This window comes from Ascaphus truei, chromosome 10, assembly GCF_040206685.1.
Source record: "Ascaphus truei isolate aAscTru1 chromosome 10, aAscTru1.hap1, whole genome shotgun sequence".
Classification (NCBI taxonomy): Eukaryota; Metazoa; Chordata; class Amphibia; order Anura; family Ascaphidae; genus Ascaphus; species Ascaphus truei.
Window position 1 is genome coordinate 28,515,392 of NC_134492.1, and position 27,856 is coordinate 28,543,247.

The window sequence follows — 27,856 nt, forward strand, 5'->3', positions numbered from 1 at the left end:
ATTAAGTACAATAACGGTCTGCAAACCCATTCCTTTATTTGACCCACCTAACTGATTTAAAAAAAGAAAAGAAAAAGCCCGCCAAATACTTGTGTATATCGTCGTTGTAGAGGATAAACTCATTAATTGCATTTTTGGCAAAGATACACTAAATGCACTTCCTGACTTGGAATTTCTTGATATTTTGATTAATGAGTTTTTCAGACACCTAATCTTCATAATTTTCATATCAAAATACCTTCCTTTTTAAATACAGAATGTTTCCTGTCAAACAGAACATTTAATCGCTTTTTCCTCTACTCAAATAATGTAGTTAATTACTTTTACCGCTACAATGGCGACATGTCCTTAATGTGCCTTCACAAATAGTGATAAGAATAACTTTAGAAATCACACAAATATTTGTTTGAAGGCTGGCGCAACAAAATATGTGATTATGACAGATTTAATAAGTGCAATATAATGCATATGATCATATTGTGTTTGGTTATATGGGTAAGTTTATCCTTATTTACATTAGAGGTGGCCACGTAAATGTCTTCTGAAATATACTTCACGTGTGTGTGTGTGTGTGTGTGCACGCGCGCGCGCACTCGTCACCAGCAATTGTTCACTAGTATCAGGGGAGTGGGTTTTTCATGCCTTTGTAAACATACATACAGAACATTTGCACATTAGTGACTTGGATAGATAGATTCAAGAGATTGCTGCACTGCCTCTAAAACTTGTTCTCTGTTTAGTTTTTTGGGGGTTTTGCTTTTCTACCTCTGTATTTGCATTGGTTCGCTGCCAAGGTGAATGTACCCAACTCTTTTTGGTGTCTGCTTAAATACAAGCAATGGTGTCTGTCACATTCAGGCACAATTACACACCGTGAATTTTCCCAGCAGAGGCAGCTGTGCTTTTCTTATTTTGTAGTAATGACTGTTGATTGGTTATTTAGAATTTATGGAAAAATTAGCCTGCTTTTGTTCACGTGTCCATGTGTATTTCTTTACCTTTTTTTTAAAGGGAATATTCACATGTTCTGTATGAGAAATTCTGTCATTTTAATAAAGTCATGCAGTGACATTATATATGTTTGGTACAAGTCAGAGCAGAATCTGTCCTATCTATCTACAGTATCTATATGAAGGGAGAGTCTGCAGGCATGTGCTCCGTTAGTAATTAATGCCACAAAACCCTGTGTTTTATATAAAAATATATAATAATAATTCAGTTCTTTAGTATTAGATAATGCTGTCTGCATTTATTTTATTTTTTTAACTCCTATTAACATTTGTAATTATTTTTTAATGTATTGATCATCCTGTGGTTGCTTCAACAACCATTTAGAATGTTATATTCACTTCCTCTTTTGAAACAGAATCTGGCACACCTTTTTGAGCTCTGCCCTTTGGCAACAAAGTATCACAAATCAATCCAGTTGCTGTGTTCCAAACAGCAGACCAGTATATTACTCTGAAAGCTGTAACAATAATGTGTTACACTTTGCAATATAATGTTACATATCAGCTGCAGCATTTCCCTGACTGCAGCACAAAGTCAGAAGGCGGCCACTCATTTAGGCACAGAATCAGGATTTATAACAGGAGCACCAAACAATTCCCAGCGTAGGAAAGAATGTATAATTATACATGGTCACGTGCTTTACATATAAACATAAGGGGGGGGTGTAGTATTGCTGCTTTAAGGGGAGATGCCAGGCATTGCATGTTACAATTGCTGGCGCAACATCTGTGTTACTTTGCATTGGCTTCATGATAATTGTAATAACAGAACCCCTTTGTATTCCGCGAATGGAATGTTGACGCCCAAGTGATCCTATGTCTATAGTATGTGATACTAAGTGTGAAGTGTGCACACAATTGCTTCAAATACAAATATAGGATAAGTATCTGTCGTCTAAATTTAAGGAGCAATCCAAGCAATATCCTACGTGTTTTTTTTAAAATAAATCCTTTCTGTAGAATTAGAAAGTACTTACTATTTTTTTTTTCAATTCTTAATACCATTTTTAATGAGTTTTTTTTAATATACTGAGCATCTTTTGATTTCTATTGCAGGCTTTAGCCCACCTCCCCAGCAGTGCAAGATTTTTGCAACACTTTCCTGTTTGTGATAATTTGTTGCCAATATTGCCAGTACAGTAGTTTGCCCTATAACCTGTAACAATAGATAATGTTACCATCGTAATATAAGGCCGTGATTACACCAAAAATCATGGGCAATGGTGCACGTATGAAAAATAAAACCAATACGAGTGTACATACATAGCGCCACGTAAGCGCAGCGACGTACTGCAAAGCGTTTGTCTCCTCAAGCGATTTGAGATTGTGTTATTCACACACGACGGCCGCATCACGTCATTTGCATGGCCAATCACAGTGCGTCATCAACCAACCAATCTGGCCATGTCTCCCTGCATTAGTGCTACAAATCTCTTTGGCATTTGAACATGTAGCACGGCGACGTCTCTACGATGACGTCACCGGATCGCTTTGCAGCTCTGCAGTTTTTGGTATAATTAAGGCCTAAGAATACATTGTAGCTGCTGAGTTACCCTGACTGAAGGATTGATTTGAAACTGAAAGGCAGACATCTGAACACTGGGAAACAGGATTGTGCTGATTGATCACTGGAGAACGAATCGACTGGCAGCATAGGTAATTAGTTTTCATTAAAGGTAATCAAAGGCTGCATATATTAAAAAAAAAAAAGGGCCACCATGTTAAATAGTTTCATAGTAGATGAGGTGTAAAAAAAAAAAACGACAAATGTCCATCGAGTTCAATCTTTTGTTATGCCAAGCCAGCTGACATTTTTTGTGATTTTATTTTTATTTTGTATATAGCATTGACGCTGGGGGTCTCCAAAGCTGAACCCTGTTCATTTCAGCTCCGGTGGCCCCCTGCTTTCTTATCTCCGAATTACGTGCCAGTAGCTGCTCTCCTCAGCTGCATAGGTTCATAATATGTTGGCTGTTTTCGAGTTCTGCGGGCCAGTAGGAAGCAGCACTGTTATCGGAGCGGCTTCCTATTAGCCCATGTGATGCGGGAGCTTTAAACTTTAAAGCCCAACTTGCTGAGCCGGAGAAGCTACCGGTACATGCTTCGGCGGTAAGTATCTCCGGATGCAGGGGGTTTAGCGCCAGAGACCCCCTGCTTCAAATACATAAATAATAATAACTTAAAAGAAAAAATATATATTTTAAAAAAATCGTTTTCTTGGATTGCTCCTTTTTAAGAGTTTTTTTTTGTTTATGGTAGAAGGACAGACTGGCACTATAAATACAACACACCTGACTCACTCTAGTAATCCTGCCAAACCCAATTATAAAATAAGATTTATGCATGCACCCTCCAAGTCAACTAAGAAAAGGCGCAGGATTAGAGAACAGAGAAGCCCAGTAAAAGCCAACCTAAACTTCATGTGACCATGTTTAGAATCTTTTCTAGAATGAGCTTCGAAATGAGCTAAGAAATACTTGTTATCTTAACAAGCAAAATTGATGCTTGTCATGAACGGCACGCCTGTGAGCATGTGACTGGTATATGTGACAAGGGTTAATACGCAGCTATCTAGCTGAACTAATCTTCACCTGCGCAAGATCCCTCAAATAAATAATATCCCCCCAACAATCCGCCACAATATCTTTACTTCGCAGCCACAACCAAATAATTATCAAATATTAATTTGCAGAGTCTTTGGTCCCTGTTTACTAAAGAGAATTTGCACTTAAAGCTGCAGTTCAGTCAATATCCTGCATGTGTGTTTTTTTTAATAAATCAGTTCTGTAGTAAGAAAAAATACTTTTAGCATTTTCTGTTTTAAAAACAACAACTTTGAAAGACCAATTTTCTTGTATTCTATTTTAACAGCCATTTGCTAAGGCACTGCCCCTTCGTGTCCTGTCACAAGCCCTGGCACACCCCTTTGTCAGCCCTGCCCTCCCTCTAGCACATGTCAGTGCAGGAGTGCTCATGAATATTCATGAGCTTCCACTGACTAACAGAAGCAAATAAAAACATATGCCAGCTCTAATTATGTCACCAAATTTCTCCTATCAATACATGGAGAACGAATTGACCTGCAGCTATACAGTTCTTTAGGTAATTAGAGATTGCCCACATGAAACTATTGAAGTAATAAAAAAAACGAAGAAAAAAAAAACACTGAACTGCAGCTTTAACGCACAAAAATCTGTTGTAGCAAAATGTGTCAGAAAATGTAATTTATGGTCTGCAAAACAAGCAAATTCAATCAGCCAAAAGATATACTTATTAAAGCTTAGATTTAACATACAGAAGTAGTACAGTGCTTAGGTTACAGAAAAAGATTCTTACAAGATTATGCAGTATAAAATGCAGAGAGTTTCTTAATAATAATGATAAAATAAACAGAAATCCCTGTACGTTAACACATGGCAATATCTACTTGCTCCAAGGAGGTCGTTGTAGATTGGAATATGCAAATTCACGTATCTTTTTCACATCAGACACTCGTTGAATTCTGATCTCATGATTCAAATGCAGGGTTTATATTCTAAAACCCTGTCCTGAAAAAAAGCATTAACACCTTTCTTTTGACTTAAAAACGTTGCCTGAATGTATTAGAGACTCCATAACTTCACTTCTATAATAGATGAACGCCATCTTCACTGTTGCGTCTGTGTTCTTAATATGCGCACTTGGATATGAAACATGACACCTTAACTTTTACATGAGAACAGATATCAGAGATCATACATAGACAACCCTGTCATTCTTGGTAACATTTGATCCTTGTGAGCGCAACTGTTACAGATATTCATTTGTCATTCTTGCGAATCGCTGTCGGACCCATGATTTCATATTTAGTAACTTGACACAAACCTTTGGGCTGTCGTCTAGTCCACACCCCCCTGGTATTCCACTAATCACCCTAAGAATGCCTTTCAATGTACATTTAAAAGGTTTTTGTTTATCCCCCCCCTCCCCCCCCCCTGGCATGGAAGAATTGTGACGCCATATTTCATTCCCACCACTTACAAACCAGACACCGACAACAGATACTCTTATTCCTAATTCAACACACAAAACTAGGCATGGTCTGTGGTTTGCCGGCCATAAAAACAATTCATGTCTTTTAAAGGCAACCTGGAGCTAAAATTAACCTTCTTTTGTGCCAGATTGATTAAAATACTTACTACCTTGTGATATTATCGTGACAATGGTTTTCTATTACTTAGTTTTAGCTTATTAAACATAACTGTGATTAGGTCCGTTAGGTCGAACGTTGAACTGCACCTTAAAATGGATCAGTGAATATTAATAATAATAATAATAATACTGCTGGTGGGATCGGTTGTAACGTGTGGATTGATGCCAGTTAAAGTCACTAAGTGTACACCGTGGTTTGGCATACAATGTTTGCTATATTTCACACTCCAAGGAGAACGGCACCGTTTTTTTTTACTGCCACAAATTCCTTTCAACCTTCTAATTTTACACATTGAACAGCTGGTGAAAAACAAAGCGCCGTGTAGGGAAGAGATTCAGTGAGCGGGCACCAGCCGGGGGGCAGTGTAACATGCCGGGGCTGTGCTCCAGCCGGGGGGCAGCGTAACATGCCGGGGCCGTGCCCCAGCCGGGGGGCAGTGTAACATGCCGGGGCTGTGCCCCAGCCGGGGGGCAGTGTAACATGCCGGGGCCGTGCCCCAGCCGGGGGGCAGTGTAACATGCCGGGGCCGTGCCCCAGCCGGGGGGCAGTGTAACATGCCGGGGCCGTGCCCCAGCCAGGGGGCAGTGTAACATGCCGGGGCTGTGCCCCAGCCGGGGGGCAGCGTAACATGCCGGGGCCGTGCACCAGCCGGGGGGCAGTGTAACATGCCGGGGCTGTGCCCCAGCCGGGGGGCAGTGTAACATGCCGGGGCCGTGCCCCAGCCGGGGGGGCAGCGTAACATGCCGGGGCCGTGCCCCAGCCGGGGGGCAGTGTAACATGCCGGGGCCGTGCCCCAGCCAGGGGGCAGTGTAACATGCCGGGGCTGTGCCCCAGCCGGGGGGCAGTGTAACATGCCGGGGCCGTGCACCAGCCGGGGGGCAGCGTAACATGCCGGGGCCGTGCACCAGCCGGGGGGCAGTGTAACATGCCGGGGCCGTGCACCAGCCGGGGGGCAGCGTAACATGCCGGGGCCGTGCACCAGCCGGGGGGCAGCGTAACATGCCGGGGCTGTGCCCCAGCCGGGGGGCAGCGTAACATGCCGGGGCCGTGCCCCAGCCGGGGGGCAGTGTAACATGCCGGGGCCGTGCCCCAGCCGGGGGGCAGTGTAACATGCCGGGGCCGTGCCCCAGCCGGGGGGCAGCGTAACATGCCGGGGCCGTGCACCAGCCGGGGGGCAGTGTAACATGCCGGGGCCGTGCCCCAGCCGGGGGGCAGCGTAACATGCCGGGGCCGTGCCCCAGCCAGGGGGCAGTGTAACATGCCGGGGCCGTGCCCCAGCCGGGGGGCAGCGTAACATGCCGGGGCCGTGCCCCAGCCAGGGGGCAGTGTAACATGCCGGGGCCGTGCCCCAGCCGGGGGCCAGGGGCCAGCATAACGTGCCAAGGGCCATGCACCAGCCAGGGGGCAGCGTAACGTGCCAGGGGCCAGCGTAACGTGCCAGGGGCCAGCGTAACGTGCCAGGGGCCAGCGTAACGTGCCAGGGGCCAGCGTAACGTGCCAGGGGCCAGCGTAACATGCTGCTCTTCACATTTGGTGCAAACATTTGAAAATCTGTTTCCTATGGAGTCAAACAGACGGTGAAAATGGCAGAGCAGGTGTCCCAAAACCTCAGCAATTCCTTTATATTGCATTTCAAATCTGTATTAGTAACCGTCACTGCTACCCTGTTATAATCCTCTTTCAAAATAGCAACACCAGGTGAATTAAAAGATCCGACTAAGCAAATGGTGCCTTCGCCAATCTTCAGCCAAACCGTTCCGAGCTTTTTTTTCTATATTGATGAGACTTTCAGCACATACATATATTTTATTATTTTTGCAGGATTCTTCTTTATTTCTATCTCGATTCCTTTCTATGACCGGAAGATAGGATGCAGCTTTTGAAATGTCAGCTCTGCTCCCCAGTGACCCAGTAAATCTTTGTTCATCGCTCCAGGAAATGACCACTTAATGCATTTGCTGGTTTCTGATGTATGTGGCTTCTTTCAAGAAGAATGAATCACAAAAATGTTGGCACTCACGAGGTGAGAAGAATATAAATGTATGACATAAAAAGAGCATTGACTCCCATCATGGACTTGGCTGGCCGTGCACCCCTGGCAGTGTATACCTCCGTATTGCCACTGCTCCTATCCAAGTGTATTATTCTTTCAAGAAGAGTCAGAGGACACATTGAATTACTTAGGAGCTTGTTCCTCTTTAACTGTTTGAGTGCCACCGGTGAAACTAAAAACATTTTAAGGTGTTTTTGCTCTCACAAGCTTGTTTACTGTTGTTTTTTTTTTGTTGCTGCACATAAATATTATGGTTTGAAGCTCACTCATCCTACTTTTAAATGTCAGGTTTTGCTAAGCGCCTGTGAGTGTTTAGTCTATAAAGACATTTCTCCCTCCATTAGAGAGGTTCGGAGAGCTTTTTGCAGGTACAGTAGTGTTAGGACAAAGGGGGGATATGTTGGCGTGGTTTGCAAGCTTAGGCCGCGCCTATAATAGTGACGTCACCCGTCGCCACAGACAAAAGTTATATTTCGGCGGGCGGCGGCGTCGCGGGTTTCCAGATGTTTGATTGGTTCAAGGTCTGTCACATGAGGCAACGGTCCTTGAAAAATCAAATTTTGCCGGCTGCCAGTTTTCGCTTCGTCGCATTGTCGCCGTTGCGCTTACTATAAGCGCACGCGGCGGAATGCATTTGATTTTGGGCGATGTCGCAGCGCCGTCACTATAAGCGCGGCCTTAACCTGTTTTGGCCAAAGAATGTAACTAAATGATAGTCACCTACGAAAAGAAGAACAGATGAGTATTTAACTATATAATTTGTCATGTTGGATGTACTGAGGCTTTGTATCCTTTGTTGTATTACATGTGGTCACAATCGCAGTAAAACTCCTTTTGAAACAAATATGTGTGGTGGGTTTGGGTTTGGAGCTTACAGGGGCTGTGTGTGTTTGTAAATAAATATTTCCCCAAATCTGTGTGTGGGTGTTTCAAAAGTCAAGAAAGGTAATAATTTTAACAAAAATAACATGAACCAAACGATTGAGAATTGAATCTGTAGCCAGCATTACTCAGCATTGTGATTAGAATAGTGAGCTTGGCTCGTGGATACAGAGTAATATTCATATCCATGAGCGGAGAGCATGGTACCTGCTGTGTGTGATTGCCGTTTGGCAGAATTAAATTGCTGCCGTTTCCTGTGTTTGCAGCTGCTGCGATTACATTTCTATGATTTTATGAGTAATTTCTACAGAGAATTCAAAATCGGGTAATAGTTTAATTTTAGCCAATGTCATTATTTGGACTAAAATGGTTTTAGTCAAGTGCCTCAGAAAGATCGAAACGGGGACACGTTTTATTATCATTCCTCTTCCATACCCAGATTGGCAGAAATATGTTGAAGGTTGCCCAAAAGTTCGGTGTCCTAGAAAAAAATATCCAACTGAATGTTCTCACAGATTTTGTATTTTTTTTTAAATTGTTTTGTCGTGTGAACTGTGTCTTTCTATCATAGACAAATAAATATAATTTATTTATCAAATGTTTTACCAGGAAGTAATACATTGCGTTACCTCTCGTTTCCAAGTATGTCCTGGGAACAGAGTTATGATGACAATACAGGGTTACATTAAATGACCAGGGTTATACATTCAATTTTCAGAGCTTTCATTAACAATTGGAGATAATATATGTTTTTTGGAATTGTAACAGAGCATTTCAAACATCAGGAAACGGCTGACACCCTTTGGCTGCCGCCTTTTGGGGAGACTCGTGAGGTCTCATATCAAAGAGTGTCCGTGACTGTAGTGATTGTTTCCAGCTGTTAACAAAGCCACCCAGCAACAATGCAGGGAGAAGAGGTGACGAATCCCAGGTTTTCCAAGCTGTCCGTCTTTTCTTGACGACATTAACCCTGTCCAGTTTAGTGACATGGTATATGGGGATAGATTGAGGGGGAGATATTGTTAATTTGAGGGACCTTTTGCAAAGGTGAAAAGTGGGCCAGCTTGCAAGTTGTGTATTAACCCTTGTCCCGTATGCAGGTCACGTGCTCACAGGTTTAAATAAATATAGATGTATCATTTTACTGAGGCATGAAAAGATTATAATGCTAGCTGTAAAGGTATTATTTATACAATGGATTTAAACACATGTTGGAGCTCATTTTGCAGCTATGGGTTGTCGTTGCGCCTGGCACAGACTTGCGTTTCAGGATGCATGCAGTTGGAGGATTCTTGTTCATTGGTGACAAGTCCCTGCTCTTGTTTTGTAGGCCCAGAGAAAAGACTGAAAGGTTTCTGACAAATGGAGAACTATTTTGAGGAGGAAACATGTAACCTGGACAAGGTATTAGATGAGTTTGAAAAAAATGAAGGTACAGTATATCGAGTTTTCCTTTTTATATCCTTCCTGCACACAAGAAAACAAACAAACAGAACAGATAGTATGTGATCAGTGAGGATGTCCTGCTTGTGGGAGCCCGATTTCGGTTGCGATTGTGTTTGTATGGGACTATCCTAGGTAGGACGTAATGGCAATGATATATTTGATGGGTTGAGGCTATCATACAGTAATCAGACCTTTTGGGACCTGGTGGAGTACATGGTAGTTTTTTTTTATTACTGATCACCTCCCTTTTATTGAATTTGTAACATGCCTCATTAATTGCTGGTTAATGCACAGCGTTGCTGTAATCAATCACACGGTAAATTAGCACCGTTTGCTCCTAGACTTGTGCAGCTACTTAATACTTTGTCAGTGTCTCGAGACATTTGTCAATGCTTCCCGCAGGTACTTCCGTGACCTGAAAATGTCCATGGCCTTTTAACAAACGTGTTCCTCGCAGAGAACCAATGTCCCGAAATAATCAGATTCATCCCATGTTAATCAAATTCACTTTCAGAGGAGAAGCGAGCCAGCCGTTCTGCTCAAGATGTTTGTCCCTCCCACCCTTTCCCATCACGTTGTCGTGTTACCTAAACAATCAGCTGCTGTCTTCTACACACTGGATAAAAGGCTTCCTGCGTGTTAATATATAGAAAGCCATTACTTTGTTCTGTATCAGGATAGAGCTTGTTCACATTCTTTTCTGTTGTAATAACCACTGTGCAGTGAGGGTGATTAGGACTGGAGTTGTATAACGTATCTTAAAAATTTAACTCTTTATGATGGAATTTTGAAAAAACTTTTACGGGGTTAAAATAAAAAAAAGTTCTAAATTTGTATAAACATGCAACATTTAATTCCCCCCCCCCCCCCATTTTTAATTTAGTTAGAAATCGTAAGGATTAATTCCTGTTCTTTCTTTAAGAGACACTTGATCTGCTAACAATATCAAACATTTGTTTTTTGTTTTTCAGCGGAGACGGTTTCTCCCAGGTTACTGGATACGAAGTGGAACCAGATCCTAAATCCTCCTTCCCTTCGAGTTACCGATAGTCCAGCGCTTGGCAATGTCAGCAAGTCGATCATTACCATTGATGCGAACCTTAAGGTTAGATCACCCAGCCTGTCACCACCTCTCAGTTTCCCCTGTGCCAATGGAGAGATTGGATATGAAGCCCCAGAGATGCCCACGATGGTGACCAGTGACCCCAGCATGGGAGACGACCAGCTGGCTAACAGCAGTGGTCAGCCTGAAATTATGTGCAGCACTGCTGCTGAGCGGGGAGACGACTTGCATGAAAATGTGTCTGGTTTGGCTGATGTTACACTGAATAATAACTGTGAGAAACGGACACTGCTAGGTGAGAGTTTGTCCGATTATAACAATCCCACGAGCCTGTCTCTCATGGACTCTCTTTACTTTGGTCCGGATAGCGAGACGCCTGCGCATGACCAGCTAAGTGTTACTGGCAACAATGAGAAACTAGGCATACAGTTAGATCAGCGCATTGTTGACTGTAGCACAGTATTTAATGTTTCCGCTGATACTGAAACCAGTGCATTCTCCCACGCACACTTAAAGAATAGTGTCAACATAAGTACAGACTCTACTCTCTCTGAACCTGGCATTGCAGAAGTTAATATAACATCGCAAGGACCTGCTGTTGAATCCATGGTGTTATCTGTCACAGCTGAGCATTCCATACGCCGAGCCCTTGCCCAGAGTACAGAGCATGATGTTAAGACGTCCTCTTGTCAGTCCGGTGACCCAGATATGAGGAGGTCACCTGTAGATGGAACATTGAGTAAGCGGCAGCTGAAAGCGTGTGTTATCAAAGAACCTGTCAATGTGACTGACCGAGAACACTTGACTGATGCTGTTGAATGTGTTACAGATGAAGAGGGTCTCCACCGCAGTGCATCCTCCGAGCTTGTGGTGGAGCAATTCTCTGACTTGTGTGCGATTAATGGGGAGTTCAACAAGACAATCTATATAGAGGCTGATGGAGAGGATGACAAGTGTCCGGAGATGGAGCACTGTCATGCAGGTTGGCAGCATGAGAAGGTGGTTGATGCTAATGTCTGCTTACAAGGCTCGTGTATGGAGGATGTGGAGAGACAAAACCTCTCTGAGACCAATGGAACAAACACATTGATGTGTCTATCCAACGGGTGTGATTCCTATGGAATGCAGAACCCCGCTGTAGCTCATATCCCAAAGAGTTTACCATCGAAAGAAGACTCTGTGACTGAAGAGAAAGAGATCGAAGAGTGCAAATCGGAATACTACGCCAATATTTACGAACAGCAGAGAGGAGATGCCACAGAGGGGAGTGGACTTGTGTTAAACAGCAATGGTGACCAAATGAAGAACCACTTGCACAGTCTTTGCAATCAAGTCCCATCTGTGCATGGGCAAACATCACCAAAAAAGGCCAACAGTGTGCAATCCCTCAGTGTCCCCTATGGTGGCGCTCGGCCCAAGCAACCAACCCATCTCAAGCTGCCAATCCCAAAGCCATTGTCTGACATGTTGCAGTGTGACCTAGTCCCCCCAAATGCCGGCTGCAGCCTAAAAAATAAGAATGATGTGTTGAACAAGTCAAATAAAGGCGATAACCTGGCGTCAGATGCCCTTCGCACGGAATCTGTACTGCGCAGCCCTGTCACTGACACAAATGGTGAACTCCCTGGAGACTACAGGGGCCCCGGCAGCCCGTGCCTTGCCTCCACGGACAGCCCAGATAACGACCTCCTCGCTGGGCAGTTTGGGGTTCCGGTCTCCAAGCCATTCAGTACTCTGGGGGAGGTGGCTCCAGTCTGGGTACCAGATTCCCATGCGCCCAACTGCATGAAGTGCAAGATCAGGTTTACGTTCACCAAAAGGCGGCACCACTGCAGAGCATGCGGGAAGGTAAGTGCTAAGCTGCCCACAATTTCCTACCTGGGCAGAACCCACCACTGACGTGTATATCGCATGTAATCGCTCATTCTGATGCTGGCAAGCTTTGCTGCAGGCCATTTATTCAGGAACTATTTCACCAGGAGAAACACAGGGTGTGTGAGGAATGATGCCTCGTATTTTGCAGGTATGACATGACCCTTTTTATGTATCTGGTTTTATTGTTTGTGTTTGGTGCCTAACCCCTTTACTGAGTTTAAAGAGCAAGAGAGACATTGGGATGCCATTTACACACAGTAGTTGTTTATACCAATTTATTAATCGCCTTCACTGTGCCCGCTGTCGGACCCATTGCCATGCCACTGATTAGACTAAATCCAAAGATCTGACCCGTACCCACCAACCAAGCAAGCTGTGAATGCATCTGACCCATAGCCCGACCATAATGTTCCTACCCCTGCCCACCACAAGACATATTAACAATTATTCTATGCTCTTCAGGTGAAATGTTCCATGTATAACCCCACCATTCTTTTACTAACTAATGTACAGCGTCCTGGATAAGGGATCTATGTAAATGTTATAAAAGATTAAACACCTGCCCTGTTTTAATCCTAAAGTGCAAAATCTAAAATTCCACACTGCTTTGTTCTGCTGCGTGTTGTTTTCCATGGGTGTTTGTGAAAAGAAAGTTATTAATTGAGCTGCGATTGATTACCATTGGTTTTAAAGGGTTACCAGCAGAGAGAGTGTCCTTAAGCCGAGTCCCCGGAGGTCACGGCGGCGCGCGCTACGGCGTGCGAGCCACACACCACAGCACAGCTCTCTGTGAGGCAGTGGCTGCGTGCGTGTGGGCGCGCAAAGCGCAGTGACGCGTACGCTGGCAGGGAAGACAATAATTGAGTCTTCCCGTGCCGCGATGTGGTCACGTGGTGGGCACGCAGCCAATAGCAGGGCTGATATGCCCCGTGATGGCCCCCTGCTCCCCTACAGACCGCCGATCGTGGCTGTAGTCTCTGCACACACCACCATGCTGCCAGGACGCTCGTGCAACAGGAAGGGCGGGGGCCGGAGCCTTAATCTCAAACCCTGCAGATCATTCAGATCCATGCTCTTCCCTTGCCACAGACAACACGCTGTTTTTTGTGTGTGCAAACACTACAGTTTTACTACCGTTAGTTGTGCATCAGTCACTCTGGGTACCAAAACAGAAATATGGAGGAATCTGATTATTATTATTATTATTTTTTTGCTGACTTTTGTGCATTTTGATGGCGAAGGAAAACACGGATTTGGGATGTTAACTGTCTCAGCTTATGTCTCTAGCTTCATTATCCCTGAAAAATTATCTTTACATTCATTTTAATTTCTTTATTACTCGGTTCTATTTTGTAATGTGTTTTTTTTAAACATAGATATCGATGTGTAAACAATAGTGTGTTTGTGTGTTTGTGTGTGTGTGTGTGTGTGTGTGTGTGTGTGTGTGTGTGTGTGTGTGTGTGTGTGTGTGTGTGTGCGCGCGCGCGTGCTCACACAAGTGAAAACAGGCACTCCAAGACTTGGAAAAACAAAGTTGAATACAAAAGAATCAACGTTTTAGCTCCATATGGCACATTTTAATAAGGCTCCGTAGTGAGCCGAACCGCGATTTTCTTTTGTAATAAACTTTATTTGTTTTTCATAGTCATGGAGTTCCTGTTTTCCCTTGTTTCTATCCCTACATTTTGCAGTTTGACACCCCACCCCCACACTCACACATACACCCCCCCCCCACCCTCACCCCCTCCCCCACTCACACCACCACCCTCACACACACACCACCACCCCCCCACACCCCCACCCCCTGCCCCCCCCCCCACACACACACTGCCCTGTTTTCTGTGCTCTATTCAGTGCAGTACTGCCCATGGGGTTTGCAACATATAAATAAAGTTTCTCTATATATTTTTTCCCTCTTCTCATTACGGATGGTTTTCCTGTTGCCGGTTATACGGTGAGTAATGGTTTTCTCTCCCTCCCATCTTCATTAGGTGTTCTGTGCAACTTGCTGCAGCCTCAAATGCAAACTCCTGTACATGGATAAGAAGGAGGCCCGTGTGTGTGTTATCTGCCACTCAGTGCTCCTCAATGGTGAGTGCGTAACCCTAGGGGTGAATGCAGGACACACTATGTAAGGATGCTTTGCACATGCTTCTTCCCACCAGGCCTGAGATGGGACAAAAGCTGTGTGTTAGATTACAGGGGTGCTCAACTACAGTTCTCAAGCCCCCCAACAGGTCAGGTTTTCAGGATATCCCTGCTTCAGCACAGGTGGCTCAGTCTACAACTGAGCCTCTGATTGAGCCACCTGTGCTGAAGCTGGGATATCCTCAAAATCTGACCTGTTGGGGGGCTTGATGACTGTAGTTGAGCCCCCCTGTGTTAGAAGCAGGAGGGATAATAGTACGCAATGTTGAGGAAGCATTTCTAATATCAAAAGAAAGGAAGGTCAGCCCGGTCAAGCTACGAAGATCCTGTGTCCTAAGAACATTTCCCAAATATTACCTTCTTCCCATACGGATTAATGGAATGATAAACCAAGAGCATTATAACGTATTCATCATGTAATGGCTTCAACTGCACAAATCCTTTCTTCTTTTTGATAGATGATAAAAAGTTGACATTTCCACATGTTTGTTATGAATATTTAATACTTTCCAGGGCCTCCAAGGTTATTTTGCAATCCTGCTTTTAATACATTTCCCCTGTTAAATATGCAGTGCCTCTGAAAAAGACATGGCACCTGTTTAAATATGCAGCAGAAAAAATTGTACACAAGAGCAATTTGCAACCATTTTTACACTATGAATAAAAATGACAAGCTAATGTCGTCAAAACTTGAGTTTGTGTCGCCTGTAAACAAATGGAATATTAAAGGAAACGTTTGGCTTTTTAAAAATTCTTTGGAAATTAAAAACGTTTTTTTTTTTATTGAGGCCTATGAATGTGGGGGAGGTCTTTCAAACGAGTGTTTACTCAACCTCTAACCCAGGGGTGCTCAACTACAGTCCTCAATCTCCCCCCCTTCCCCCTCCCCCAATAAGTCAGGTTTTTAGGATATCCCAGCTTCAGCACAGGTGGCTCAATCAGAGGCTGTCTTCGACTGAGCCTCTGATTGAGCCACCTGTGCTGAAGCAGGGACTGATTGATTGAGCCACCTGTGCTGAAGCTGGGATATCCTGAGAACCTGACCTGTCGGGTGGGCTTGAGGACTGGAGTTGAGCATCCCTGCTCTAACCCATCCTGTTTCTTTAGAGGACCAATAAGAATGTGGGGGAGGGGGAGGGGGATTTGCCTGTGAAAACTCCTGTTCAAATGCACATTGATCACACAGCCAGAGGAAATCACCCCCCCCCCTCATATCCCCCCCATGTTTCAGCTACCAAGGTTTACAAATGCACTTGATACAATTATTTGTTTGTATATCTTTTATATAGCACCGACAGCTGTATTTAGCACTTTACAAGAGAGAGAATGCAGTGAGTTATACTACAATAAGTGCAGCAAATAAGATCAGACAATAGGAAAGGAATTCCTTGCCTCGGAGAGCTTACAATCTAAGTGGTATGTTGGGAGGCTTACAGAGATAGCAGGTGAGGGAATAAGTGCAGTAGATGGCAGTGCTTGGCCACAATGGTTGATATGAGTGACTGTGGGTGTGGGAAAGTAGCCATGGGTCTAGGCTATTGAAATGCTTAATTTAAGTAGTGAGTTTTAAGGATTCACTTAAAGATGGGCAGAGAAGGTGCTTGGCATATACTGAGTGTGAGGGAGGTTCTCAGGTGAGAGGCAGCCAGGGGAAAAGGGTTTAAGGTGGGAGAGAGCAGTAGAGGTGAAAGAGGTGGAAAGGAGACAGTTATGGGTAGAACGCAGGAGACGAGCAGGGGCATAACGACAGATCGAAGCTGGGAGGAGCAGATGAGTGGGGAGCCTTGAAGGTCAGGAGAAGAACTTTGTGGGTGATACAAGTCTTGATGGGAAGCCAGGAGGGGGATTTAAGTAGGAGATGAGCAGAGGCTGTTTTGGGAGAAAGTGCAATTATTCTAACAGCAGAATTTTGGATAGAATAAAAATGAGAATGTTGTGAGGCAGGGAGGTCTCTTAGCAGTATGTTACAATAATCCAGACGGGAGAGGATAAGGGCAAGCATTACAGTTTTAGCAGTAGTGTGACAGAGGAAAGAGCGGATATTGGCAATATTACAGAGGAAGAAGCGACAAGGTTTAGTTAAACCGTGAATGGAGAAGGAAAGGGAGGAGTCAAATGTCACTCCTCGGCAACGTGTTTTGGCGACAGAATAGATTTATGGTGATGGGGAAAAAAGGGGCTGTCCGGCAAGGTTTAGGGGGAAAATATGAGGAACCGAGTTCTAGCCATATTAAGTTTTTAAGGCGGTGGAGTGAGATCCACGAGGCTATGAGGAGGAGGCAATCTGAGACTTGGGACTGGATACTAGGTGTGAGGGTCGGGCTGGATAGCTTTATCTGCGTATCGTCTGCATAGAGATGATATCAAAGGCCAGAAGAGTTGATGAGGTCACCAAGTGGTAGTGTGTAGATAATAGGCGAAGTCCCACAACAGAGCCCTAAAGCCGCGTCCATGCTTAGCGCGACGCAAACAAATGGGCGTGCCTCAATGAGGATGGCTATAGAGCGCGATAGCGCGGCCGATTTTTCGTGCGTCAAAACAATTCGATTTTGTCGTGTGACAGCCGGGTCACATGAGCGGTTCAGCCAATGAGAGCAAACCAGCTCCGTGACGCCACGTCTCCACCACTCCTCCCCATCGCGTCTCCACCTAGGCCACAAATCGCCTCTGCTGCAGGTGCGTGCACGCCCCACACACCGTCGCGCGCGCCTAGCATATCCTTGGCCTAAGGTACACCAACAGACAAGTCAAAAGAAGACATGTTGGCAACAGAGACCGAAAATTTGCGAGGGGAGAGGTAAGAGGAGAACCAGGATAGAGCTTTGTTACGGATTCCAAGAGAGTTTAGAATATGAAGGAGAAGAGGGTGATCAACAGTGTCGACGGCAGCAGAGAGATCGAGTAGGGATTAGTAGGGAAAAATGACCTTGGGGTTTGGCTTCATGTAAATCATTGCCTACTTTAGTGAGCACAGTCTCTGAGTGAGCTGTACGAAAGCCAGATTGTAAAGGGTCCATGAGGGCATGGGAATTAAGGAAGTTGATCATATGAGAGAACACGAAACGTTCTAGCAGCTTGGAGGCAAAAGGCAGGAGGGATGCAGGTCGGGTGTTAGTACGGCATGTAGGGCCTTGGGTGTTATTTCTAAATGATTAGAAATCTAACTCTCTTTATACACGTTGCTGCCATTTGCTCATTTCGGTCCTATAAAAGGACCTTTAAAGGCCTCCTCAGTATCATGGAGTACAGCAGGGCCCCGCTTCTCGGCGCTTCGCTTTTTGGCGATCCGCCGATACGGCGGCACCGAGAAGGGGGCCGCCATCTTTGATTCCCAGTCGCGCATGCGCAGAACGGGCGGTTGCACCGGCACGCATGCGCAGACCGGTGTCTGCGCGCGCATACCGTAGTTTGCGCGGGCAGACCATAGGCCGCGCATGCGAAGAACGACGAAAACGCCGTTCTGTGCATGCACAGAACTGAAAATCGCCAGATCCGCTTTCTGGCGATTTTCACTATACGGCGGGCCCCTGGAACGGAACCCGTCGTATACCCGGGGCCCTGCTGTATGTCCCCTTTCACACTGCAAAGGTCTATGTAAAATGGGTAGTTCCCAGTGTTTTATATTTTTCGGATTGCCTCTGGTTGCGGGGTGGGGGGGGGGGGGGTTGAGCGTGTGAGACAGTTTTCTTCCCAAGCTCCTGCTGGTTTACTCTCCTCGTGTCCGTTTCAGCTCAAGCCTGGGAGAATCTGGTGGCCGCCTCAGTCCAGAGCCCAAACCCGAACAATCCTGCGGAGTACTGCTCTACTATCCCACCCATGCAGCAGGTGCAGGCCTCGGGGGCCCTCGGCTCCCCCCCTCCCACTGTCATGGTGCCAGTGGGAGTTTTGAAGCACCCAGGAGCTGAAGGTGAGTCCTGAGAAGGTCATTTGTTAAATGGTTTTTGTAACCCGTTCACTGCCAAAAGCAATGCAGGTAGCAAAGGTGGTAAACCCCATTGGAGGTTAACCCCTTTGCTGCCAGAATTGTTTGCAGCCCACTTCATGGCACACCTGTCTGGCAATGAAGGGGTTACAGCTGCATTGCATGTTGTAGTAAGAAACCTAAAGCGGAGCTCATCATGTTTTTAACTTCACTTTCCCAGTCTCTTTCCGTGCTTTATATTTTATAGTGGGTTTTCTGTTTGGTTGTTGCAGTATGGCAGGGAAGGGGTTAATGTCCTCTGGTTGTGCTTATTCCAGCCTCACATTAGCTGTGTTACTTCCTGGTAATTCCATTCAACCCCTTGCGGCATTTGCTGCTGTATTATACAGTTTATATTCTGTCTATATCAGGGCTGGCCAACTCCAGTGTTCAAGGGCTACCAACAGGTCAGGTTTTTAGGATGTCCCTTCTTCAGCACAGGTGGCTCAGTCAAACACTGCAACAGCTGTGCTGAAGCAGGGCTATCCTGAAAACCTGACCTATTGGTAGCTCTTGAGGATTAGGCTAAGGCTAAGTCCCGCTCCCTCAGTCAGCGCGCCCGCACTGCAGACAGGCGGGGCGCTGACAGACAGACAGCGATATGCGGTCTGTAGGGAGCGGGAGCCAGGGCTGGAGTGGGAGGGAGGGCGTGGTTTAAGCGGAGGGACCCGCTACCCCCCCGCCCCCCCACACCTCGGGCTCGGGAGATGCTGCGGGCTCACACGCTGACTCTCATACACACACATACACACACATACACACACATACACACACACATACACACACACACACACACACACACACACACACACACACACACACACACACACACACACACACACACACACACACACACACACACACACACACACACACACACACACACACACAGGCAAGCACTCACGCACTCAGGCACACACATACACAAACACAGACAGGCATACACACACACAGGCACAGACAGGCACTCACGCTGCTTTCCCTCCACACTCTCCTCCCCGCTCCCCGAAGCCTCCCCTCCTCCCGAAGCCTCCCCTCCTCATTGTCTCACAGCCACACCACGTAACGCGTAGAAGCTAGGGATTACAATTCTCTTGAATCCCCAGCGCGATGACGCGTCACAGCGTGTAGTGAGCTGTGCAGCCAGGGGGGACTGGGACCGGCTCGGGAGGATTCCCCTGCTGGTGGGGAACGCTCGTGTGGCCGCCCGCGCCGCCGGGCGCAGCGGGTCCCAGGCCTTAGAGTTGGCTACTCTTGGTCTTTACCATTACACTGCAACTGGGGGGAGGAGTGTGTGCTAGTGGGAACAGCTCTGGCTCTGAAGTGGGAGTGTGTCACCTACTTGTGCAAAGTACAAAACAGATTGCACATTTCTGGAATGGGAGATTTATACCTGTAAAATGCTATGTACGGTTACATAGGAACACAAATCTTACTTTTAAGCTCAGACATGCACCCATTGAGCCGTTTTGTGGAATGCATTACAATGCGGAAGAGAGAATTGTTTAGAAGTTTTAAATGAAGAGTGTTAATTCAAAGTTTGTGCGATCGTGATGTCACATGACCCCGCGACGTCATTTGACGCGGGCACACAGGTAAGGGGGGCGTGAGCACTGGGGGAGAGCTGGCAGGGGGGTGCAGCACCAGAAATTTGCGCACCTCTGGCTTAGGTCATTCGTTTTGAATAAAGGTAATCCAAGGCGGCATGTTTTTGTTGCGCTGCTTGGATTGCCTCTTTAAACAGCAGTGTTCTCACTACCAAACCTTGAGGTCATTCACGTACAATTTAGACCAATCTGAAGAGGTTCAATTTATGACAACTCTTTGTTTTCTATCCTTCAACCAGTTTTCAATCCAGGTGCAAAGATCTTCACCCAGACCAATTTCCTTTATTTTTTACCCTAATCTCTTGTGTGGCTTTTGCAAAATCTAAATTACCGGATTAACGGCATTGCCTTGGCCTAAATTCCTACTTACCACCTCAAACTAATACGGTTGGTTAAATATGAGCTATTCCTCATAAGTCCATACTGACTATTACTAATACTGTACACATTTTTTTAGTTGAAATGTATTCATTAAGCCCCCACTATTAATATCAGGCTTATAGGTCTGTAATTATCTGGTTGTGATCTAGCTCCCTTTTTAAATATAGACACCACGTCTGTTTTACGCCAATCTTGTAGTAGTGAGTCAGTAGAAATGTAGTCCTTTAATATTAAATAGAATGGTCTGGCTATGACTGAACGTATCACTTCTTAAGAGACCTTGGGTGCATGCCATCAGGGCCAGGTGCTTTTATTTACCTTCATTTTAACACGTTGCCGTTGCACTTTCTGTGGTACCCAAATGTTGCTTAAAGCTCCAGTTGTCTTTTTTTTTTAATTTATTTTTTTACTTCAATAGTTTCATGTGGGCAATCTCTAATTACCTTAAGAACTGCATAGCTGCCGGTCAATTCGTTCTCCGTCTTTTGATCGGCAAAGTTTGGCGACATCGTTAAATATGGGGAATGTAAATCGTTGCTATAGGAACAAGCATGCTTGTTAAAATAGAATACAAGAAAATTGGTCTTTCAAAGTTGTTTTTTTTTTTCAAACAGAAAATGCTAAAAGTATTTTTTCTTTCTACAGAACAGATTTATTGAAAAAACCACACATGCAGGATATTGCCTGAACTGCAGCTTTAAGTTGAGGTTGTGGTTTCTTCTTGTAATATATTTGCAATTGGTCCCTTCACGGTGTATACAGAAGCAAACCATTTGTTTAATACCGCTGCCTGGATACTGGAATGGTCCTATATTCTCCTTTCTAATATTTTTGTTATTTGTGTTCTTAAAGCTGCAGACCAAGGAAAATCCTACATGTGTGTTTTTTTTTTTAATAAATCAATTCTGTTATGAGAAAATACTTGTAGCATTTAAAAAAAATAACCCCAACTGTAAATGACATTTTTTTTATGTATTATAATGTAACAAGCATTTTTTATTTCTATAGTAACTATTTATTTACAAAGTCACATCCCCTTCCTCTTCTGAAACAAGCTCTGGCACATCCCTTGTTCAGCCCTTCTCTCTGTCTCTGTCTCTCTCTCCAGAACTTTGCATTTTTGGTCCTCTTCTGCTGCACTGACAGCCATTTAGTGAACCCCCCCAGCCGAATCTTTGCCTATCGATCGGCAACTTAGCTAGTTACTTATCATTGTGTGAATTGTGAATTGTGTGAATTGTATTGATTGATGCACATATTAAAGGAAAAAAAAAAAAGTCGTCATCTTGGACTGCTGCTTTAAATAAGTTTTCAGGCTTGATCTTACAATCCATTGGAATCCTTTATTTCATTTTAAATGTTTGCTAACCTGACTGCAATTTGCCTTTTAATTCTGATATGATGCCTCTGTCCCTTCTAACGTGAATCTAAATTCCGGCCTCTTCCTTTCTATTCCTCTGTTTATTTAGTCACATTGATTTGCATTTGTGTCTAATATATTTATTATCCAAGGTAATAAGTCATCTGACTATGGTTTAAAGATTGTCCATTTATCTTCCATCTTTTGCTCTTGAATGCCAATGTGTGTGGGCTCAATTAGCTAATTATGATTTTGTTTAATGTTGGACACACCTGTAACCTTGTTCCCCTCGAGTGCCGCCAAAAATCCCACCAGAGGTGGCTGCATGATGCACAGTTTTCAGTTTGATAGATTTGGGTGTAAACACAAGGTGTTGTAATTCTTTTCCTGCCCGTTTCCCCGAAAGTGACACAGCCCAGGGAGCAGCGGCGAGTTTGGTTTGCAGATGGAATCTTACCCAACGGAGAGGCAGCGGACGCAGGAAAAGTGACCGGGGCTCCTGCGGCGGGGACGTTAACTGTGTCACATGATGCAAGCAACCCCACACCCAGCAACTCTCCACCCCCAGAGGTAAAGCAGAAGGATCATGTGCTCTCATGCTGACGCTTTGTTTGATCTTGTTCGGTGCAGTACTGGAAATAGAATCATTCTGGATTCCATGTGTTGAGCATCTCAGAGGCGGGAGCTCACTGAACTATAATTACCTGCTCTTGGAAGCTTTACTAAAACCTGGAAATAAAAATACATTTGCAGATGCCTTCTGGGAAAGGTTTTCAAGATGTCCGCTTACGCTAACCCCCGAAACACTCAGTCTAGCCATTCAACTGCCATTCTCGCTCTGGTAACTCGCATTGCTGACTTGGCTAATACTGGAGTATAGGTTAGACTTTGAGGTCTATATCGTCTGATGTGGATTTTCCCTGGTAGTCAAATTATCTTCATATTGATTGTGGCCTACCATGTGGTCATTCTTACCTTGATCTCTGCCTTGATCGTAAGCTGTCACTTAACTCGTGTGCCAAGTGACTTAGCTTGCACTGTCAGTTTGCTCTGGTCATTAGAGTGTCTGTTCGGATTTTTGACGTCATTCCTTCTGCCCGCGGCCTCTGTGTGATTGGGGCTTGTTGTGATGAGACTCTCCTGTCTGAGTTGGCACATTCTAGCTGGCAACTGAGAAACTGTTGGCGGCCCTATTTTGGATGTCTGTTCCTAATGAAACGGCTTTTTCACGTAGAGCACTTGGCAATTCATGCTCCCGCTCAGTATTGGGCTTACCGGACAATTGCAACATTTGGACTGATGGATATGTAACTTTTAATACCCAGACTTGTCCGGGACTGTTACTTTTGTTTTCTATTTACCCTAATTATTCATTTAATGTCTAAACTATCTTGTTAAAGAACTGTGCCCAGTGATCTCTGAGGCCCATATTCACTGAAGGGCGCTACACTACCCTAACTCCCATTGATTTAAACATGACCTTTAAAACCCTCCAAAGTGATATAGAAAAAGAGTCACTGGCCCAGACTGCTGGAGAACCTCTAGATGGAATTATTCTAGTTCTTCAAATCGCAAATAACCTTTTGGAAAAAGGTTTGGCTTCTGCTACTCAAGTTCTTATATCTGTCAGGGCACTCTCTCCAGAACCTACAAAATGATCCGCTCCGGAAGGCTCTGATGAAGTAATACAGAGCGGAGTAGTACAGGTTTGAAATTGCATTTAATCAAGTCATTCTTATTCTATTGAAATCTCTTCCACTTAAAGCCGTTTTCCTGCTTAAGGACAGATTAGGTTTGACTAGAGTGAGTTCTCAAGTCTGTGTTAGTAAGGAAGAGATCTGTAAAATGTAACTCCTGAAAAAACACTCGTTAAATGTTCTATTTGAGTTTTCCTATCTTTATTGTCTGTTTTTAATGTTGCATATTTTTATTTGCCCTGGGTCATTGCAAATGTATATTTCAGCCACTTGTCCCTTTTTTATCTGTGTAATTTGGGATTTTCCACAGAAATTGGGTAGATGTGAAAATCACTCAATCATTCGTTCTAAGAATTGTGAAAATATCCAGAAAATTCACTAGGTTTGACTTAGATTACCAAAATCACCCCCGCTCCCTGAACTGAGAGCTCCAGGAAAAGTACAGTACAATATTACATGTTTTGACCCCTTATTTTTTTCTGTAACAATTAAGTAATAAGAAATATATCATAAATAAACCGTTTAAGTGCTTTTATGATGTTCCTGGTACAACCCGGGCACGCCAGAGGCCCAATCAATGGATCAGGCACATAATGGCAACATGCTGGTTTTCTAGGGGAGAATCAGGCAGGTGCTTCTACTGAGAGGTCGGGCACGAATTGTTTTTTTTATTACATTTTTTTTTTTAAGTGGAAGCCCACACATCATCCGGGAAGTGAGGTGGCCATGTGACCACTCCTTCAGCGATCAGATGACTGCAAATGCCAGCGTTCTGGTGCCGCTGTGCCCGCAGTTTTAATGCCATCAGATCCCACAGATGGTAGTTAATTGTTTAGCTTTAAATACATGTTTCATTTTCAATCAAACCGATCCTGCTGCGGTTTTTTTTCTTGGTAGAGGGAAGACATTACTTGTAGTATGTGCTGTGTATGTATCTGTAAGCATGTTCTCACTCCCCTCCTGTGTTGGCATGTTTATTTTCTAGGCTGAGCACACATCTGAATTCTGCAGCAGTATAACTCAGGTTGGCAGTGCAATGAACCTTATCCCAGAGGACGGCCTTCCACCTATCCTTATCTCTACCGGGGTGAAAGGAGGTGTGTTTGGGAGACAAACTTGTCCAATTAAAGGAGTTGCCGTGGGGGGGGGGACAGCTGACCCTATAACACAAGACAAAGGAATATAATGGTGTTCCCTGCAGTGCGTTGCAGTCGCCTCTTAGGCTTCGATTATACCAGCTCCGCGCTTGGCGCCCGCGTTCTCTTGACGTCATCAATGTGATCTGGCCGAGCGACATGTACTCTGCAGACAGGTGGCAGCCTGCGGAGACAGGGAGGCGTGGCCGTGAGCGGTTCGCCCTCATTGGCTGAACCGCTCATGTGATGCGGCCGTCGCTTGCAGAAAATAAAATCCCAGGTCTGTTCTCTGGTCTGCCGCCCTGCAGTTTCTGTCTGCGCGCGCTTCGCGCTTGGTATGTAAACTGTTATTGCATTGTAGCAATTTGTTATTGCTCTGCGCGGCCTGTCGTTTTTGGTATAATCTCGGCCTTACAGCGAAGTGTTTACAGCTTCAGCTGCTCACACCCCTATCCAATAAAAGTCACACGTATTTCTTGATGTAGTCTCTAACAAGGCTTGAGCTGTCTGCAGCGAGACACTCCCATTTGTGTTCTATAATTATCGCCATGTACATTTTTAGGCCTGTAACCACTTTAAAAACGGCTAAGACTTCAGCGAAATGAGCCCGGTGTAATTAAATGTATGTTTTCTTATTGATATTGGGGTTTACAATATGTATATAAATATACTTTTCTGAGGGATTTTCAGTGTTTCCCCTGAATATAATAGTGCCTTACGCTGATCCCCTTTCTCTTCCTGCAGACTACGCTGTAGAGGAATTTCCCTCCCCGATGTCCGCTATGCAGCAGCTGGATGATGGGGGACCTGATCCTCTCGTCTTCGTCCTCAATGCAAATCTACTGGCCATGGTGAAAATTGTAAACTGTAAGTGTGCAAGCGCTGTGTAAACCTGCTGGGCTGCTTTGCCGAGGATGCTGCATGTGTTTTTATACAGTAGCTGCTTCCTGTTAGAAGACTTGTTAATCCAGTTTAGTTTGCTGCTGTAACACATTGTTGTAGCAATAAACAACACCGCTAACTTACTTAACTTTTTGCTAATAATGACATTTCTTTCAAATTCATATTGTTCCAATGATACGGTCTCACTTTACAATAATGACTTTCTGGAAAGGATCCCACCGTTACGGTATTGTAACGCTGTGTACAGTAGGTATGTAGCATGCAGAGCAATGTGTTACATTTCCCTTCACTTAAGGATTTCAACAAATACATTCACTGCAGGACTTGAGCTCCAAAAAAGAGATCCGTCTGCCTAAATACAAGCTCAAGACGGGTCACAGAGTGAAGATACCGCAGACACAATAAACCAGTTGCAATGTAACTAGGTCAAAGTCCTAGCAGCTGTATTAGTTCTGTGAGGTTTGGAAATATCTGTGTACGCTATAATCACATCTGACCCATTATCACAACCCAAAACAAGCCTCATGAGATATATCATCAACATTAGTCTCTTTGCCTGACCTTTTCCTGAATCGTATAGAGGAAAGACAAACAAAACATATTCTCCTGCAGTAGAGACTGGCATTTATCTTCAGTACTGTACTACAATAGCTTACTTTTACACTGTGCCAACTGGCACACAATTAATATGCAAGCAGAACATCACCTGGCATCAAGGTAAACATTTGTAGAACCGAGAAGCACTGAAGAACTTGCAATGTATCTAGTGAATAATTCAGCGATTCGTTTGAACCTATTAAAGACCATGGGATACTTTTAGAATGTTCTTCTGACGCTTTGACACTAACATGCTCTCAGGTACTAATAGATATTACTGCTGTAATAGTGCAAAGGGTTCTATTTTAACACTCACATTTTTAAAGTTCTATGTACAACACTGTGCACATCTGTTATTGTATAAAAGTAAAAAATAATTTTAACCAGTAAAAATATCCATCACTACACACACACACACACACACACACACACACACACACACACACACACACACACACACACACACACACACACACACACACACACACACACACACACACACACACACACACACACACACACACACACACACACACTATGATTTATATTACAAATGTGTTATGTCAAAATTAAATCTGCAAACTAAGATGCAATTAGTGATGTTTAGTTGAGGTAGCCCTGTAGCTCCCCTGGGAGAGAAGAGGTTAGGGTATCTCTGCAGGGAAGCGCTAGCGGGATGTGCTCTAAATGCCCTGTATTCTATCTACCCCATGTCCTGCAGATGTGAACAGGAAGTGCTGGTGCTTCACCACTAAGGGGATGCACGCAGTGGGTCAGGCGGAGATTGTCATCCTGCTGCAGTGTCTGCCAGATGAGAAATGTCTGCCCAGGGATGTGTTCTGCCACTTTGTGGAGCTGTATCGGGAGGCGCTGGCAGGTACGGGAGACTGTCCTCGGTTGGTATCTGTGGGCACGGAAGCGGTTGCCTGGTGTACAGTGGGGGGAAGATACGGGGTACAGGGCTGTGAGACAGGGAATGGCTTTAGGAACTGGAGGATGAGAAAGCCCTTGCCCATTGTAAGAACAGAGGGGATATCAGAATAGCCGGGTAGCCAGCACCTAGATAAGATGGGCTGGAGTGAACACTTTGAGGCAGATTTGAGAGCGTAGGAGAGTGAGAGTTGCAGTTGCACATTATATAATTCTGTACTATATAGTGTTCTCAAGTTTCACGACACACTTCTGTCCTCTAAAGAAGAGCCCATGTGGAAGTGTTGCATGGTCCGGGCGGGAAAAGGTGGAGTCCGTACTTCCTGCAGCTGAAGTGCACGTTTCCTGTGTCTCTTCCTGTCCCAGGGAACGTGGTGGTGAACCTGGGACACTCCTTTCTGAGTCAGAGCTTCCTGGGCAGTAAGGAACATGGGGGGTTCCTGTATGTTACCCCCACCTACCAGTCACTGCAGGACCTGGTGCTCCCTGCACAGCCTTACCTCTTTGGACTCCTCATCCAGAAGTGGGAGACCCCGTGGGCCAAGGTGTTCCCCATCCGACTCATGCTGCGCCTGGGAGCGGAGTACAGATGTGAGTATGAGAGCGACTAATACA

General features: G+C 44.8%; 1 protein-coding gene across 2 annotated transcripts in view; it reads left to right on the forward strand.

The window, feature by feature from the left end:
• ZFYVE9 (zinc finger FYVE-type containing 9) overlaps positions 1 to 27,856 on the forward strand; it is a 39,442-nt gene that overhangs the window by 3,208 nt on the left and 8,378 nt on the right. The window contains exons 2-10 of one of the 2 annotated variants that reach the window (XM_075616336.1): positions 9,468 to 9,569; positions 10,555 to 12,494; positions 14,513 to 14,612; positions 18,400 to 18,576; positions 22,385 to 22,548; positions 24,661 to 24,772; positions 25,556 to 25,678; positions 27,033 to 27,188; positions 27,608 to 27,832. In XM_075616336.1, the coding sequence (XP_075472451.1) occupies positions 9,500 to 9,569; positions 10,555 to 12,494; positions 14,513 to 14,612; positions 18,400 to 18,576; positions 22,385 to 22,548; positions 24,661 to 24,772; positions 25,556 to 25,678; positions 27,033 to 27,188; positions 27,608 to 27,832 (3,067 nt within the window). In that variant the 5' untranslated portion in view covers positions 9,468 to 9,499. The remainder of the gene's footprint in view (positions 1 to 9,467; positions 9,570 to 10,554; positions 12,495 to 14,512; positions 14,613 to 18,399; positions 18,577 to 22,384; positions 22,549 to 24,660; positions 24,773 to 25,555; positions 25,679 to 27,032; positions 27,189 to 27,607; positions 27,833 to 27,856) is intronic. The other variant, XM_075616337.1, reaches the window with a different exon arrangement.